Source organism: Sesamum indicum, linkage group LG4 (assembly GCF_026168435.1).
Source record: "Sesamum indicum cultivar Baizhima isolate 11 linkage group LG4, ASM2616843v1, whole genome shotgun sequence".
Taxonomy (NCBI): domain Eukaryota; kingdom Viridiplantae; phylum Streptophyta; class Magnoliopsida; order Lamiales; family Pedaliaceae; genus Sesamum; species Sesamum indicum.
The window spans coordinates 19,011,811-19,030,863 of NC_142660.1; the positions used below are offsets into that span (position 1 = coordinate 19,011,811).

At 33.2% G+C, this 19,053-nt stretch overlaps 4 protein-coding genes across 4 annotated transcripts; 2 read left to right on the plus strand and 2 right to left on the minus strand.

Moving 5' to 3' along the window:
- Positions 1–47: 47 nt before the first annotated feature.
- On the plus strand, positions 48–3,680 carry LOC105161070 (uncharacterized). The gene is made up of 2 exons (XM_011078644.3): positions 48–869; positions 3,270–3,680. Exons 1-2 carry the CDS (start codon positions 326–328, stop codon positions 3,500–3,502), a joined length of 777 nt encoding a protein of 258 aa, XP_011076946.1. The 5' UTR covers positions 48–325; the 3' UTR covers positions 3,503–3,680.
- A 587-nt stretch (positions 3,681–4,267) lies between these two features.
- On the minus strand, positions 4,268–7,063 carry LOC105161071 (Iron-sulfur cluster biosynthesis family protein). Its single transcript, XM_011078647.3, has 3 exons — positions 6,827–7,063; positions 5,212–5,329; positions 4,268–4,613 (listed from the first exon to the last, which is right to left on the minus strand). The coding sequence occupies exons 1-3, from the start codon at positions 6,966–6,968 to the stop codon at positions 4,499–4,501; spliced, it is 375 nt and encodes a 124-aa protein (XP_011076949.1). The 5' UTR covers positions 6,969–7,063; the 3' UTR covers positions 4,268–4,498.
- A 2,619-nt stretch (positions 7,064–9,682) lies between these two features.
- On the plus strand, positions 9,683–11,785 carry LOC105161072 (ferredoxin, root R-B2). Its single transcript, XM_011078648.3, has 2 exons — positions 9,683–9,882; positions 11,072–11,785. Exon 2 carries the CDS (start codon positions 11,080–11,082, stop codon positions 11,530–11,532), a length of 453 nt encoding a protein of 150 aa, XP_011076950.1. The 5' UTR covers positions 9,683–9,882; positions 11,072–11,079; the 3' UTR covers positions 11,533–11,785.
- Positions 11,786–17,826: 6,041 nt separating this feature from the next.
- LOC148788525 (uncharacterized) lies at positions 17,827–18,767 on the minus strand. The gene has a single exon (XM_088879874.1). It carries the CDS (start codon positions 18,606–18,608, stop codon positions 18,123–18,125), a length of 486 nt encoding a protein of 161 aa, XP_088736000.1. The 5' UTR covers positions 18,609–18,767; the 3' UTR covers positions 17,827–18,122.
- Positions 18,768–19,053: the final 286 nt, after the last annotated feature.

Sequence of the window (19,053 nt, forward strand, 5' to 3'; positions counted from 1 at the left end):
ATCTCACGAAAATAACTTGGACATATATAATTGGTGATGAACCCGACTTTGTTCGTTTCCTCGCCACAACCCAAAACGCATGTAGAACTCATTCCTTCCTTCTTGGATCTTCTCTACTACAATCCTAAATCTTGATTTCTGATTGATTTTCCTTCTTCATCTGTGTAAAACTGTGCCTTAGCAGTCTTCTTTGCGGAAAAAGCAGTCTTGTTTTCCAGTGAAATCATCTTGATTGCTTACTGCTCAGGCTCAAAGTTCAAACCCCATAATTTTTCCAGGATTTCTTGATTCTTCTCATTAATAGTGTATCAATTCAAAAGATACAATGGGTGTGGGTTTATCTGTTCTCATAGGCCTAAAGGCTGCAACTTTGTTCTTTCTCTTTGCATCTCTTAAAATTCTTCGCTTCACTTTGCTATCAATACCATTCTTGTATGCATCTTTGGTTTCTTTCTTGGTTGCAATTGCTTCCCATCCATCCATCAATCTGCCCATGTTATTGGGGAAAAGCTCGGATGGGTCGTTTCCCATATGGTCACAGATTATGTTCTTCCCATACCTGTATTTCGTGAGAGCGTTTTCAACTGTTAGAAGATTTACAAGTGGGGAGGCTCCATATAGTGAGATTTCTGAAGGATTGTATGTAGGAGGGTGGCCTTATTCACCCGATAAATTGCCACCTGGTAACCCTGCCATAATTGATTGCACCTGTGAATTCCCAAGGAAAAAGGACTTCTCAGGGCATGCATATTTGTGCATTCCTACTTGGGATACCCGGGCGCCTCAACCGGGCGAGATTGAGATGGCTGTGAACTGGGCTTGCAGGAAAAGAACTCAGAAGATTCCCATTTTTATCCACTGTGCATATGGTATGCTATCTACCATGGAAGCCAGTTTTGATAGTCTAAACTAGCATCATTGATCCTTTTATTGAGCAATATTTCAGTTTTGATGATAGCTTATGTTTGTTCCTTGTGTAATGCTTAGTATTAAGTTACTGGACCTTTTAAGCATTTTTGAGTGCCTGAACCGGGAGGGAAGTGCGGTGGAGATATGATGAATTAGTTATTTTCTGAATTTAGAGCTTCCGTATTGAAAAGTCATAGATTCTTCAAGTGATGACTCTATATAAAGCTAGGCTGCCCATGGTTATTTTGATTTAAAAAAATTTATTCTTGATTCATCATTAACCTTCCCACCAACTCCTTTCCACCAGTGTAGTTGTCAATGCTTAGGACCCTGGATATCTCAATTTAGTATTGCATCTTGTGTTTCAGTTCACACATGCATTCTGTGTGTATATGAGTAATGCCAAGTGTATATCTGAGGGAACAGTTTATACATTTGACCTATGGAATACAAGATGAACTATCAAATTAAATTAGAAGATCCAAAACCTAGTGTTATCCTGCAATTGCAGTTGCGGTTAAGAAAACCGAAAATTTGTAAATGTCTATTATTTTGTTAAAATAAATATATACATAGCGCACCTTTATCTTGTCATGTTAGTCAGTCTATTTTATCTTACGTTTCTCATATTCAATGGCTAGAGCATAAAGCCACAATGTGCTGAACGGCGCTTGCTTGTCTTGCTGTAAAAGTGCTTCATTTTCCTATTTGTGCATTTTTAAATGTAAATTCAGCATATTGATATATGTCCTGCTTTCTTGATGGACTGAATAATTAGCTGGTGAGTGGGGATGTTTCTTATTTGTTTGTGCTGTCCTGATCTAGAGCCCTCCAAAAAGAAAAAACCCGTTACTCCCTCCACAGTTAAATCTTGACTCGTCTATTTATTACTTTTGTAGATGGTATCATATACCCTACCTTCCATGTGCAATACCCTACTATACTGTTCGTTATTAGTTTATGGTATCAGTCCTCTATTTATTTTAAAATTTCTCTCTTAAACTTTTTATCATTTTGATGCTCTGGAAATGAATTCTCAGCCTGTAGTAAGTTAAATTAAAGTTAGCCAAAGCTTATGCTAGGTCGTGCAAGATCAATGAATAGGTGGCTTACAAGGAGAGCCCATAGACCAAAAGATTACGTGCAGATGTGAAGCTTCTTACCATTCTCTTCTTTGCTAGCTGTTTGATTACACTCCATCACTCATACAAAGTAAAGGTTGAGATACACTCAGATGCATGCTCTGAGTTGAGGCCACGACAAACTGAATAAGGTATGGAGAGAAAGCCTTTTTATCCGGATAAGGACCAAGGAGACCAGACCCTCTTCACGAAACAACAAAACATGTGTATCAGGACAGGTGCAACTAATCAAACACTGGGATCTATAGAGTACTGACTTGAATTAGAAATTGGGGCAACCACACTTAAATCAAGGGTGACATTGTCAGGTTACAGGTGCTGCTTGGGTTCATTAGTGTTGCATTTACATATGTATGTAGCTGTCATTTCTGAAGTGTGAAGAAGGAGTTGGTAACATTTAGCATTTTCAACGGGAGTGTGACTATTAGTAACCCTAACTTAAAAATATTTTATGCTAATATTATAATGCTGGAATTGGACGGGAAGGAGGAAAAGATGCACTTACACAATCATAGCAAGATTCTCTTTCTTATAGGCTACGTGCATATACTTGTATATCTGAATAGCTTAAGTCCTGGGATCCAAGTACAGAACCTAAGATAGAGTCTTCTAGACTATCTATCGTTCTTCTTGAAACTGCAAAAGACCAATTGTGAAGGCTTGTTTTTTCATAAACGTCGCAGTCTCTTCAACCAGAAAGTATTTTCCTTAAGGTGGGAAGGAATTTCCAGTTTAAGCTACCAACCTGTTATTTGTCCAACCATTTTCGTGCTATAGCCTCATTTTGATTCTGAACTTGTGTTTCACATGTAATAAGAATGTTATTCAACGGGGTTATGATATAAAGAAAGTTACATATTTCGTTTAATTGTCTGATTTGGAGAAGGAGATTGACCATATCTGTATGGTTTATGCTGGGCCAAGTAACCTAACATGCCCTTTGGAATATATCTTTTGCAGTGTGTACAAAACGACAAACCATTTCGTTCATTGATAGACCCCGAAAAAGTCAAATGTAGACTTTCAGAAGATGAACATTTGCAAACACTTTGGAATATTTTTCTCCTCTTATTTAGTACTAAAAGCAATGATCCCTTTTATTAAAAACTGTTTCTGCATTTTCATGAAATAAAATTTTCTTTACTGTTAGTTTCTTCTGTTGGTCAAAGTAAATTGTTTGTACCTGATTTCTCGTCTTGATTTTTGTTGTCGCTACAGGTCATGGACGAAGTGTTACAGTAATGTGCGCACTCTTGGTTGCTCTTGGCTTGGCAGAAGATTGGAAAAATGCAGAGAAGTTGATAAAAGAAAAACGGCCTTACATTCGTCTGAATGGTCTTCACCGCAAAGCTCTAGAAGAATGGTCTAAGCACCGGTTGTCTCCACCTAAAAGAAATGGACAGTCTGGTGTGAGTTCAGTCATCTTATCAAGTGCCTCTGCACAATCTTGATTACCTAGTACAGGAAAATGTCAAAAACTGACTTGGTTTCTTTGTTGTATTCTGACTATATACTGATTTACCGTTAGCTCTCTCAAATGGAAGAACCCAATTTGGCGAACTTGTTTCCTTACCTTTGGTAAGAGGATGTAGTTCCCTCTTTTTCTATTGTATGCTTTGCCATCGACTATCATCGTGTTAACAGTGTGGAGTTACCCTTTATAGACTTTTGCTGACAGATCATAGATCATATTAGCAGACTGGAAAAATACATGCTAAGATATAAAGATTTGAATATAATACCTCTATCCACAAAAGAAAAGGAAAAAAGCACTCCCATTTAACTCAGAATTCAATTTTCATTAGTTGTAAAAATAAAAATTTCTATATGTAATTTGCATTATCATTCTTAAAAATAATACTTGAGAGGTGGTAATGTCTGAAGAGTCACTTTAAAGAGTACAGTCTTATCTCAAGATGCCTAAAAAAAACAAATAGAGATTGTAAACTTAAGACAGATGTAAGGAGCAGCAATTGACAGAGAGTATAACTAGTTTTAAAAAGTTCAACCTTAAGGGCATCCCCTTGGTATCTGGTGGAGAATTCTAAGCTGGAAGTAATACATAAAAGCAAAATTGATGAATAAAAATATTTTCAAGCATATCAGCAGAATAGAAATATTTTCTAATCTTAATAGAGAAGGGTCGGGAGCTCCAAAAAGTTCCCACCACTCCCGGGTGGTTTAATTTAAAAAAAAAAAAAAACAAAAGAGGGAAGTTGTGCTTATTTCTTTTATAAAGAGCATAATGATTTACAATGTCAATACAACAACACATCAACAAAAAGAGAATTTACAGCACTGAAGCTCAACACAACCATTCGCCGCTGTTATACCAATAAAACATTTCCACCTACAAACTCAGAGAAGGCCATGCTCAACAAGCCAGCTGCAGAATTTCTTCTAGTCTAGGAGATAACAGTAGCTTATTGTAAATGAAGCTAAAGTAACTATGTCCCGGAGCTACCAGTACGTTTAGCTGCTTCTGAGCTGCTCATTGTCATAAACGATTCTCCACAGCCACACTGGCCCTTAGAATTTGGGTTGATGAATATGAACTCAGATCTGCTCAGGATAGAGATGTCAGAGTATTTGAGATTTTAACAGTTACCTTCAACAAGTGTCAGGTTTAGCACAACTCACACAATCATGTTCCATGAATTTTTTATGTTCCTGAGGCATAACCTCAACTAATTTTACAGGATTCGAAATTGACATGGAAGTATGCACTATTTAAATTAAACTTTTTATCCAGAACGTATGCCAAGAGAAGAGGGTGAAGGAAAGGGGAATAGATAAAACATTTATGAACTAATGGTTTTCATTACTTTATTTGGACTACATAGGGAAGATATGGAAAGTAATAAAGGTGAAGTAGAACTCCAATTTCCTTCAAATTAAAACATGTAACTATAAGTTCCGGGTTCGAAGTAAAATCAATTCCCTCAGTTTGTTTTATTTCCTATTATAGGAAATCAAACAACCATATGGAAAAGCTTCAGTTACCTTTTTTTCTCCACTTCCTCAACAAATTACTTTGAAGACAACCACTGGGGTTCCAACTTCCAAATTTATGAAGCTCGATACGTTATCATATATAAAACTAGCTTTACAGAAATTAGCTTAAAGCAGATTAATGTGCATAAGTGGAAAAATAAAGTACCTCAGTTTGTCGTCTACAAAGTCCATCTTGGTTCCTATGACATGCATTAGGGCCTTTGGGTCAATCAATATTTTCACTCCTTTCTCTTCAACCAACTCATCAAACTTGCCTTTCTCATCTGTGAATATAAGAAATTTAATAACTCAAAACAAATTGATCAACAATGAGAAAAGAACAGAGAGCGCAAAATACAACTAAATAGCAATGAAGATTCAGATGAGTAATTCTTCCTTCCTTAAGTTTTCATGGTTTTATTATATGATATAGCTGCTGATAAATAATATACACGACTGACTGAATGGCTCCCCTCATCCACCATTCACTAGAGCAATCTACCTCACGTCATGGTTTCTTCCGAAATTACAGTGCTTTAGGAATTATTTCATATCTCTACCTCTTTCTTGCATTATTAATTAAAATCATAGAGATTGAGGCCTGATTCCCAACAGGTATGGTGCCCTTCCCTCACTGCTCATCCTCCACGCACCAAAAGTGGTGATAACAATGCTGCTTAAGAAATTTAGGTTGAATGGAAGTTTATTTATGTGATCAAATAGTCTAAAGACTGCTTGAGGGTTTTCATTCCATGAAGTCATGGAATTGCTAGAAGCCAAGAAATAAGGATGAGCAGATGTCAAACGAAAACTTCAAACAAGTTCAAGTAAAGAAAAATGTCAGAGGGTTCAAATACAAAGAAGAATGTGATCAAGAAATGAAAAAATAAACAACCTGCGAAAGTGCAAAAGAATAGGCAGTGGCAAAAACCAAAAGTCCTAAGGAACGCATGAAAAGAGATAATTTCAATTTAAGAAATTTCGACCAATGCTCATAAATATATTGATGAATATTTAGAGAAACCCGTCAGTACCCTGATGATTTCCACAATAAATGTAAAGTAGCAAATGTCAATCACCCTTGAAGAGACAAATAAAGAGAATAAAAAAATTGGTCCTGCATCATGTGTTTGGTATACTTAAACATGTAAGAAGCAAGAGATGGAAAGATAGTTTTACAAACTCGAAATAAAATATATATTGTCACCACCTACACCAGTTAAAAAGTTGTCGCACTTGGACATAAATATCCAACAAGAAGACAATCACACAAAATTCATTTATGATGATGCATCGGTTATAGCAGGCAATCAATATTTCACAACCATGCTCACTCGATGCTCGTCCAAATCCTAATATATAAAGAAGCTACAAACAAAGAAAATAAGGAGAAATTGTCCAATTTACATGAAATTCACTAAAATTATATCGTGAAGTAGTTAATTACAGCATCCTGCAGTACTTCCAGAGCCAACAAGATGTCAATACATTTCATATGCAACAAGTACAATGAAGACATATTTCCATTAGCCCTCTAACAGATTAGAGTAAGTCCGGATCAAAAGTATACATCAGCAACAAGGGAAAAGGTGTTAATATACTCTTTCTTCCATTTCCCCAAGAATTCAAATCATACTATGTTATAAATTACCAATTCCATCATGTCACGATTACGGAATTGCAGATTAATTCAACCAACACCAGTTCCACAAATACACAAACACACATCGAGAAAAGCCTCTCGATCAAAATCCATAGATGGACGAGCTAGAGAATATTACCTGCATAATTGAGGGTGTAAGACAAGCCGTTGCAGCCGCGAGCCTTGACGCCAAGCTTGAGGAATGGGCGCTGACGCTGCTCGAGGAGTTGGCGTATTCTACCGGCGGCGGCTTCCGTTAACGACAGCACTTGCTTCCGCATGGTGGGTCCGATCGTCTCTCCGGCTGCTTTCAGAAATGATTCGAGCTGCCCATTTGAAATTTGATGGAAGATCGGAGATGGGCTTAGGCTCCGAAACTTGGACCCAAAAATATGGATTATTAAGATTGAATGGACGCGAACGAATAGGAAAGCACAAGGATTCGGGTCTCAGTCCAATTGTAAATTGCCCATTTGACTGGATTTGTTTGGATCCGACCCGACAGGCCCAAGGAGTTTGGATTTGGATCATCTACAGTAATTAATATCATTAGACATTAATAATTCTTTTATAAATGGGTTTTATATCACTTTAATTTTAAATATATTCTTAATTATTATAGTACTTAATATTTAAATCATGCTTAATTTTAATCGTTTTGGATAAGTTTTCACACAAATTATTGAGTATGCAAAAAAATAATTACGAAACAAGAAAAAAATAAATTTTATTAATTTAAATAAGAAATGGTTAAAATATTTACAAATGCAATAACCTTCTGATTTTTATCTCTGAATGTTGATCCAAGGGCTCAAACTTTGTTTCTGAATACTTACAACACTCAGATAAATCTTATGAGAAGCTGCGGGAAACCCTAATTCTGAGCCATGCAAAAGAGCTTGTTCTTGTTCGTGTTGGTGTCAACACACAGGTGGCACAATCATTGAGATCAATCTATTTCTTCTCTCCCAGGTCCCAGTCTGTCAATCACCCAAATTTACCTCATTTATACTGTTATAAAAGAAAATTTTTTGTGATATTAATTTTTAAATATTTAAATTTATCGTTTATTTATGACAAAATGTAGAATTTGTTTTGGTACTACAACTATAGCATGTGTTGCTTTTAATCCATATAATCACGTATTTTTAGTCCTGAAAAGTCACGTGCGTTGTGATTTTGGGATTGAAAATGTGTTGTAATTTTGAGATTAAAAATGCCCAAATTCATTTTTTTTTGGGATTTTAAAAGACGTGATTTTAAATTTTATGCGACTAAAAGTGTCACCCATATATAGTTATGGTATCAAAAAAAAAAAATTATATCCTTATTTTGTGGGAGTAAAAAAAATACTTTGCCCCTTTATTTCATTTCTTTCCTTAAAAAAATTTGATTAGATTAGTAAATAATTTCAATTTCTTTTTAATAATCTCATAATTACATTTTTTTTTCTTAACTAACTTCTCTATATTTATTGCAATTTATAATTATAATTTGTTCTTTTCACAATTTATTTTTTTTCTTATTATCTTACCAAAGTTCTTTTTGTATGCTCGTAAAAATCACGTACAACCATAACTTATTGTAATAAATTCAGACCCAAACTCATACCTAATACATTGGCTGAGGCATCCGAGAGAGGATCAACAGAGAAAAGTCTCAAACAATGAGTTTAAGCTCTTCTTGTGTGAAGTAATTTTCTTCCCATTATTTTTCAATGCTAATGCAGACAAAATGTTGCTCGGCCCATATTAGTTTTGTCTGTGGGTTATATGAAATGAGCAAATATTTTTGTAAAAAAAAATAGTAAATATTCTCTTGTGTTTCAAAAAATGAAGCAAATTACTCTCTAACCAATGATTTAGATAGAGGGTAATTTGTTTGTATTTTCAAAAAACAAGGGTAATTTGCGATTTTATTTTTCACAAGAATTTTTTTGCTCATTTCTCATATCAGAGGGGATAAATTGCAGTTTTCCTTTTGATATTTGATGGACGAAAACCAAAATACAAAAAGAAAAAAAATAATTTATCAATTAATGTAAATTTTGAAAAGTTGAATAAGTTAGTTATTTTATCATGAATGATATTTTTCACTTTAATAAAAATTGGTGCGATGATGCTATTAAACACCGCTCGTGAGTGTAGAAGGACTTTTTTTTTTTATATTGGTATAGATAAGGATTTTTATATTAAATTATTTTTCTTAGCACTCTCAATTGTATTACTGCTTAACTTATATTATTTTTAGAAATTATTCTCATCATAAAAATGGAATTTATTAAGGGAAAAAAAAAAGAAAAAAAATGTTTGAATTATATCAATATAAAAACAGGTAAATTACAATAATCTTTCATGAGGTTTGACGCAATTACGAATATTTCTCGTTGTTTGAAAAATTACAAATACACCATAATATTTAATGAAATTAGGTAATCCTTGGATGAAGGTATGAAATTATCAATTTTGTCCTTACTGTATTTTTTTTTTTTTAAATTAAAAACTTATAAAAAATTCAAACGGAATGGATGATTTTTTTTTTAAAAATCCACTTAGTCCATAAAAAAACTAAAAAAAATTAAAAAATAAATAAAATTATAATTTTTAACCCACAAGGGCATTTGATCAATTCATCATAAAAATGGACGAAAACTTAACGAATTGGGCTAATTATTAGATGATTGTTAAATAAAAAATATTAATATTTTTTTAAAAAATTATTCGTAATTATACCGAATTTTAGAGTAGAAGATCGTAAATATACTATTTAAAAACTAGACGAACAAATCATTCACCGCCATCACTGGATTCAGGCCAACCAAGATAGAACCTACTCCAAATACAGAAGTAGAGGAATACCAAATATATATATATATATATAATTATAAACATATATAAGACTCATCTGATCACGACCCTCGACAATTAGAAAAGGCTAATGACATCAAAGGAACGCCAAGAGACGGACAGTCGTTCAGTGGGACACAACAAGAGAGGTCACCCCACTGCGGATCACAGGAGACAGCGACACTTGTTTCTCTCTCACGCACTAGACGTGATCTGTGCTTTTCATGGATTGCCCACCCCCTTTATAAATACCTCTCAGATTCTTGGCCACCTTCTCATCTTCTCAAGCTGTAATTCTCCACTTCTCTCTAGAAGCTGCTGCTGCTGCATCCCCCTTGCTTTCTCAAAGGTTTCTCTCTCCTCTCTTTCTTGATTCTTTGTTCCGTTCTTTCTGTGTTGGGGGTGATGAATGACTGCTTTATTCGCATCATAATCATATATGTAATGGGTTCCTAGCTCTTTGTTGTATGGTTGTCTTGATTTGTGGTATTTTCAGTTGAAATCTGTGTATACTCAACTCATGTATTTGTCTTGTTTGAGTGGGTTTGCTGGGCTGGAAATCCTATACCCTGTTGCTGAGATTATGCTTTGGTTTTGAAACTTGAGGAAAGATTGAATCTTTGTGTTAGTCTTTTTCGGGAAATAGATTTGCCAAACCAAACCTATTACGAATAGAAGTGTTACACTTAACGCCAATATTGCACTTGTCATAGTGTTGGTTCAGGTTCGTTCGAGTCGGATGGGGACTAAAATTTGTACTTATTGTATTAGCCATCCGTCCCCTTCCACCTTGTGGAATTTGAGTTGTTACATTCTGATTTTTGTGTGTGATGCTTATGACTTTGGCTGTTGGTGCTTGCTCAAAAGCAAACAGATATTTTTTGAGTGGAAGGATGGTTGGAAGCATTATTTGATAGGGTAAATTATAGGGTTAAATGCAATTTACGAGATAATGTAAAATGAGAAACTAATCCCTCTAAAGAAAAAATTAGTAAAATATCCCTGTGTTTTCCAAAAAAAAAAAAAAAAGCAAATTAGCCCCTTTTAATTGTTTAGACAGGGGAGTAATTTGCTTTATTTTACAAAACAAATAGGGTTTTTTTTGCACATTTATCGTATTACAGGGGTATATGACGGCTCTTGAGGTTGTGTTAAATTACATAAACACGCATTGTCTTTTTCAAAAATACAGCTACACCATTTAAAGTTTCCACAGGCCTGCAAATGCTTTCATGGATGAAGCAGATCATGGAAGAAGTAGGCCTTCTTTGACTTGCAAAACTCCTTCGGTTACTGCTGTTTTCTTGCAAATCATTTGTACTATTGCATGTGTCAACGTTTCATAACGTTAGGCTGTACGTTACATCCTCAAGAATTTTGTATCTTCTTCGTGAAAACTTCCATGATTATGCTCTTTGTGTAGCTGGAAGTACAAGTTATCGCTTGCAATGAGGCGTTCCCGTTTCTCAAAAGCCTTATGATCTTTGATCGCTGGCTGTCTTAGTTTTTCGTTACTCAACTTGTTATGTATGGATCAGGTGTAGAAATGTCGACTGTCAGCATTCCGTCGCCATGCTTGCTTAAATCAGTGTCGTCCATGAGATCCGATTCGTTAAGCAGGAAATCCTACTCTATAGGCTCTGTCAAGAGGGTTTCAAGAGCATTTGGCTTGAAAACTGTCCCATCCTTCAGAGCATCCGCTATGGCAGTGTACAAAGTGAAGCTGATCAGTCCAGAAGGCGAGGAGCAGGAGATAGAAGCCCCCGACAACGAGTACATCCTCGATGCAGCAGAAAATGCAGGAATGGAGCTGCCCTACTCGTGTCGGGCTGGCTCGTGCTCGACCTGTGCCGGCCAGTTGGTCTCGGGATCAGTGGACCAGTCGGAGGGATCATTCCTCAGCGACGAACAAATGGAGAAAGGGTACGTCCTGACCTGTGTTTCGTACCCCAAATCGGATTGCGTTATTTATACACACAAGGAAGAAGACCTCCATTGATAGGATAATAGTTTTGTGCAATTTGAGAAGTCATGTTTGTATTTAGGTATTGTTGTTGCAGTGTCATATTCTCTCTAGTGACTTCGACTCCGGTCAACACCACGACCTAATGTATGCTGTACGAGCATTCTCAGCGTGTGCACGCGCGCGTGCGTGCCACGACTTAATGCATGCGCCAGGCCCATAAGTCGCTTGTATCAATACAACTCTCGTATCAACAGAAAGAATCAAATCTACAATCATTTGATTGAAAGTGTTCTGTTTTTACTAACTGAACCAACATCTAATGGTGTTCAAGGGCTTAGGATGTCAACCAAGTCGAGGCAGTTGATCCGGTTTAGAAAATGGATTACGAGTCTACATATTTCCACTATAAATTGGGAACCACAAACTCAAGTAACACATTAATTATAATGGAAAGGGCAAATTATATTTTGTTATTCGAATTATACCAATTCTTTTACTTTGCCATCAAAATTATGTTTGTATCAATTTTGTAAAATTTGTACTTTGTCATATACAATTTTTTTTTTATTTATTTTTCTACCGAGAAAACATCATATGTTGTGCATATGAAATCACATCACGTAATCTTTAAGTATCACATGTGCACTGCATGTGATGTTTTTTCCATAAAAATTTAGATTGAAAAATAGTTATAAATGACAAAGTGCAAAATTTTGTAAAATTGAGATGGTAAGTTGACATAAATTTTTTTTTTTTTAAATGCCGAAGTATAAAAAGATTATAATTCGATTGACAAAATGTAATTAATCCTAATAGAAAACACAAGAGGTCATCCTCTTCGAAAATAGTATCAGTTGTCGTGCAACTTGAGAGAAGACACTCCGTTGTCTTCTCTTGATAGGTGAAGGATCTATTGTCGAGTTCAAGGGAAAGTTAGATTCGTTCGTGAATCCAAGTTCTAGTTTTTCGCTCAAGCTTCACTTAATTTGAAATTGTAAAGAATTCGATTAAAAAATTAGGGTAAATTACAATGAGTTTTCTTAAAATTATATAATTATAAATATTTTTTTGTTGTTTGAAAGAATATTAATTATTTCATGATTTTAATAGTCATCTAACAATTAGTCTCTATTAGGCATCCATTTTTTACTATGAATTATCAAAATGCATTTATAGACTATGGATTATAATTTTATTTATTTTTAAAAAATTTATGGACCAAGTGAATAATGTTTTTTATAATATTTTCATTTACTTCATTCAATTTCTTTTTAATTTTTAATTTTTTTTAAAAAAAAATAACAGTAAAAGGACAAAGTTGACAATTTCAAACTTTCATATAAAGATTGCACAATTTTGGATGAAATTTAGGAGCTGAATAATCCTTGATTAGCGGATTTTGTTTTATTAATTTCAATCCTATTACATTTTTTTATTTTATTTAATATATATAAATATATAAATTACGTATATAATTTTTTTTAAATAAAATAAATAATGTAATTTTTTACACACATATCTTGTAATTCATATTTGATAGAGTTAATCTACTTAAATATTGAAAATCGATTAAATATATTGATAATTTTAAATTAAAATATACACATTAAAAGGAAATAGATCAATAAAAAATGTTCTAAAAGAAGATTTATACTCACAATTATGGTGTTTAACACAATTTACCTCCCTATGATATTACAAAAGAGTAAATTATTCCCCTATAAAAAAAATAATAGCAATTTATCTCTGTATTTTTTAAAATATATCTAAGGAGGTAAATTGTTTTATTTTAAAAAGTATAGGGGGTAAGTTACTGCATTTTTTAAACACAGGGAGGTAAAATTACTATTTCTTCGTATGAGGACAATTTGCTCAGTTGCAACATCACAAGGGGATTGCTTGCATTTTTCGCAACAATTATGTTACTTAAGTTTAAATATGTTTATTGTAAGATTAATTTCAAATTTATCATTAGAGAGAACTGTTTAAAATATCTTATAAGATGTTTTAAAACTCATAAGATGTTGCAAAGTGTTTCATAATTCTTTTAGAGGAAAAAAAAAATATCATAGAATCTAAAAATAAAATGCTAAAAAACTTATAAGCTATTCGAGTAAAACGTAACGAGTAAAAAATTATGCTTACGGCCCCTTCAAAAAAATTTTATTTACAACAAACATCCTGTCATTAGAATTTGGACGAAAAATACTGACGGTAACAAAAGAATTTAGATAAATTTTTAATTTTACTCCTCATTCAATATTTTCATGTATATTTTTGTATTTATGAAGGGATAAATATACTATATACAAATGTACATGTGGAGTTAAGTTAACATCATTATACCTTTTTTTTTTCTTATAAGTACAAAATTATTAAATAAAAATATTAACTGAGGGTTAAAATAAAAAAATTATGTATTTTTTTTTAATTAACGTCAACAATTTTTTTGTCTGAATTATGAAAAAAGAGTGTTACGTGTAAACAGTGAATTTTTTGAGGAAAAAATTTTAAAATTTTTTAGAAAAAAAAAATAATTTTATATTTTTAGATGAGGTCTAAGTGTCTTATAATCAGTTTAACTGTTGCTGCAATGTGCTCGGCACGTGCCATGGGCCAAAGGTGTTTAAGTTTGAAGTACAACATTAATAATACATGTATTATTATGTTGGAAGTTTGAACCTAATCCCTTGAGGTCGTAGTTGTATTGGAACTCTGGGACCTGGCCAACCACGTGTGGTGTTCTCACTCAGAGGAGTTGTTCATAAAAGGGGTTTTAAGTCAAATACACGGTGACATTAATATTTGATTGAGTTGACATTATTTTTTCTCAACGAAGGAAAAATTTTGGGTTCAAATCCAAATTTTCCGATACTGCATCCCCATTGTGATAATAATATAAAAAAAAAAAAGGTCGTGCAATACGCGTGTGAATAATAAGTAGGCCTTAAATTTAAAAAATAAGGTACGTGTCAATCATCATCTTATACAATGAGCGTCACATTTACAGGACTGGATTTCTAATCCTCTTCCGTGGATATATGAGTTATAAATTACAATAGTTCTTTTGCGAGTCAGTATCTATACTATTATAAAGAGAAGAGGGTTTCAGACTCAAAATGATAATTTTGATACCGTTACACCAAATTATTATAATACTAAAAATGTTCTACTTCCCAGTTTATGTTATTAACTACTCAATCAAGTTCTTTTGGAAAATTAATTCATCAATTCGACCAAATACATTATTACAACTATGAACAATAAACAAATTACAACAACTCACATGAATTGAGATAGTGGGACTCGAATCCATGACCTTGAACTTGTTCATAAGACCTCAACTTTGACTATTAAACTAAGACATAATTTCATAATTTTATCAGCAATCATGATTCCGTAAAAGAATGTTACTTGCAAGAATTAGTGACAAATAATTGTGTATAAAGTTGTAATTAAAGATCATTAGCGATACAAATATAGCGACTGCCTAATGACAATAAAAAATTGTTGTCACTATATTATGTTGTCACTAAGTTCAATATAAATATATCACTAATTATTTACAGTGTCAATTTGGGCACTAGTTTTTTTCATTAATATGTATAAGTGATATTTTTAAAGGGTAAATTATATTTTACCATCCGAACTATGCCCGTTTTTACACATTGGCATCTAATTTTTTTTTTATGTGAACTTACTATCTCAACTATACGAAATTTGTACTTAGTCATATATGAGATTTTTTTGCCGAAAACATCATATGTTGTACATATGTGAAAAAAAAATATCATATCAAATAACCCTGAAATACCACACGTGCACTGAACGTAATTTTTTTTGACAAAATATTTATTGAAAAACAGTTATAAATTGCAAAGTGAAAAATTTTGTAAAATTGAGATGGCAAGTTAACACAAGAAAAAGTTTAAATACCAAAGTCTAAAAAAAATTATAGTTCAAATAGCAAAATCTAATTAACCCTATTTTAAAATTGTCATTTGATGTATTATCACTACTATTATATTTTATGGTAATGAAGTTACAAATTATATCTTTTATCAAAATGTAATTTGGACGAAATGTAACTCCAAGAATATTTATTGAAAAATGGGTTAAATGATACAAAAAAAAGTTACTTTTGCCCTCACAATGCATGTTTGATTAGCTCAAATTAGTTATCCTGTTGTGTTATAGTCCAATTTTATTATTTCATAATTTTTATTTATATTGATATATTATTTAATAATATAATTATTCAATATTTTAATATTAGTGTAATAATATAATTATCTTTTCTACTTTAAAAAAATTGCTCAACTAGAATGCCAAATATGGCGGTGGTTTCTTGGTCACGACCAGCTACAGCTAAAGTTCCATTAAAGAGCGTCTCCACGTGGTAGAACCTACTCAGGGAAGGTTTTCATGAGGCTGATCTTGAGCCGCCATCCAAGCACGAATACCTTCGTTTAATAGAATATTTTTGGTGTAGAAAGTCTCAAATTCCGGATCTTCCGCTACGCGAATTTCCTAAGAAACGAAGTAATAGGCACGTAGGTTCAGGGCCAAACCGACTACTCCAAGAGCACTCATCCATAAACCGGTTACTGGTACAAATAATATAAAGAAATGTAACCAACGTTAATTGAAAAAAGCAACCCCAAAGATTTGGGACCAAAAGCGGTTAGCGGTGACCATTGAATAAGTTTCTTCAACTTGAGTTGGGTTAAAAGCACGGAAAGGGAAAGAATATAGAGGAGCATAATTTTCACATAATTTTTTTATAGTATATATAAATTTATAAATATATATATTTATACTAAAATGTCTCAAAATAGCCTAAAATAATATTTTCCATTTTTTCCCCCTCCGCAAACCTAGAACTAATGATAATTATCAAGTTTTATAACCACTATACTTGAGGATCAAGAAGTGCAGTGGTTTAGGTTGGGTCAGTCGGATCAAAGATCAGATTGAATTAATAAAAAATGGGTTGAGTTGTTCAGGTCTATTTGGAATTTGGCCGGTCAAAAGGATTAAAATTTGAGACTAGCCCAGTCTAGTGGTTAGGACCACCTGGTCCTGAGTTAGATCTGTCGAGCCATTTTTTTTTATAAAATAATACATAACATATAAGTTTTATTTTGTTATTCTCAATTGATTGTTTAGTAGCTTTTTTCATACTTTTGAAACTCTAAAAGATATTATCTTTATTGTTTTATTTATAAAGTTTCAATACTTTATTTTATTAATACTCTTTATTTATTTTTTCAAAGTTTATTTAAGTCAGTTTTGAATTTATTATCATCTAAATTTATTATTGTAAGCTTGTTCATCGAATTATTATTTGAGTTCATTATATAGTCTTAACTATTATTTTTTCTAGTAATAATTTTTTGTATGGTTTAATTTATTATATATTTAATTTATAATACGACTATAAATTTAAGAAATTATTTAAAAGAAAACCTCAATTTTATAAAAAAATAAAAATAAATAGGCACATTCAAATTTATAAAGGATGGAGGTGTTTGTTTAGGTAGGCCTAATTTTAGGAGTGTGGATTTAATTAATTTATTTGTTCATAGTTTGGAGAAAAATAAAAAGTTGGATTTAAAAATTTCTAATCAATTATTTATCAAAAGAAGAAAATTGAAAGTGGAAACAATTCTACTGTATAGTAATTGTTTTCTGCTGTCATAGTTAGTGTCGTTGAGCAAAATATGATTATTGTAATAGTTTTTATTAAATATTGATATCAACAGCAATAATTATAATTATAGTCAATTTATTTTAATTAATAATAGTTTGGGACGGGCACCCGGCCTTGTTCCCACAAACGACACCAAATAATGTGGTTTGTGACTCGGCCAGTGTCCTATTGAATGAGGTATTTTCTGTTCTAACTTCATATGAACCTTATGGTTTTATCCTAAAAAAACGTCTCACTAGAAAAAGGAGGAGGTTTGGGACTGACAAACCACTCAAACTCCTTATTTGTAACCAACATGAAACGGTTGCCTACATCAATATATAAATTACTTTAATATAAAGTATGATTCTACAAATAATATTCAACTAAAAAGCCTCTTTTTCTACAATAATTTTAAATAAAAGTGAATTACATGTTTTCATATTTGCATAATTTCTACATTTTTTGTTGCAAATTTATCTAATAAATGGTGAAAAATTCTATTATAGCGTCTTTTGTTCCATTTAACACACATATATATACAAATGTGTGGAATTTTTAAAATAAAAATAGATGATAAATATTTTATACACATACTATGTATATATATATATATATATATAATTACAATACAATTTGAAATAAAAAATTCAATTTCAATGCACGAGTTCTTTCATAATATAAGGAAATTACATACAAGAGAGGAAGAAAAAGGAGAAGAAAATTATTATTATTTTTATTCATTGGAAAAAAACAAAATTATATAATAATTCTTAATTATAGTATGGAAAATGTGAACCGAGTGAAAATTCTGTGTTCATATACACACGTACACAATAACCAGTCAACCCAAATTGGCGCCGCCACGATTTGACCCCGTACCCGGTTCGAACCGCTCAGTCGCCACCACACCGGCGGTCCCATCTCCAGGTTAACGAACAATGTCGTTTCCCCTCGTCCGTGGTCGGTTTTTCCCGGACCCGGCTCCAAACAAAGAACTTAAAAGCCTCGAGAAGCTGGTTTTCTTTCCATGACCACTCTTGAACCCGACTCTCCCAGTGCAGGAGACCCGGGGAGAACCGGGTTCAGGCACCTGCACGATGGGCTTGCCTCCCGGTTCGGACCGGCTCCTGAACAACAACCTGCCGAGCTTCTTCTCCGGCGGGCCGCCGTCGACCCCACGAGATTTGGGAGTACCGGGGAGCCCGAAAACCGAGGTTCTGCCTACCCTTCTGGCGTCGGAGCGATGAGAGAGGGAGTTGGAGTTGCGGTTGAAGCCGAGCTTCAACGACGTCTTGCGTTGCATTACGGCGTTGCGGTCGAACCAGTCTTGTTCGTCGTCCCTGGGGACCCAGAAGGATTCCGGCGGAAGATCAGAGAAGGTTTCTGGCTGATCCGACTTGGATTCCGAAGCCATTGATTATCAGTTGCTGCTCTACGATTCTGTGTGCGTGTGAGAGAGAGAAAGAGAGAGAGAGAGAGAGGGAAGAAGCAGAGCATATGGGTATGTTTCCCATAAGATAATGACAAGGATTCATGGTGTTTATTTTTCCCACTCAAAGACAAATGAGGTTTCAAAGAACATATGGTGAAATAAGGATGCAATAATATCTGATTTTTAAGTGTGAAAAAGGATATTGCTGTGAAATTAGACCACCTGCTTAGGGTTTAAGGATCTTTTTGTCATTTTATTTTTATTTCAGTTGGTCTCACTTTTAAATTATAATCTATTTTAATTACTTTTTAATTTGAAAAAATATATATGTTAGTGACGTAAAAGAAAAAGTGGATGTATTTTTAGATATGTTTGAATAGATGAAAGTCAAGAATTCAGTATTTCAGTTGTGGGGTTAATTATCTTT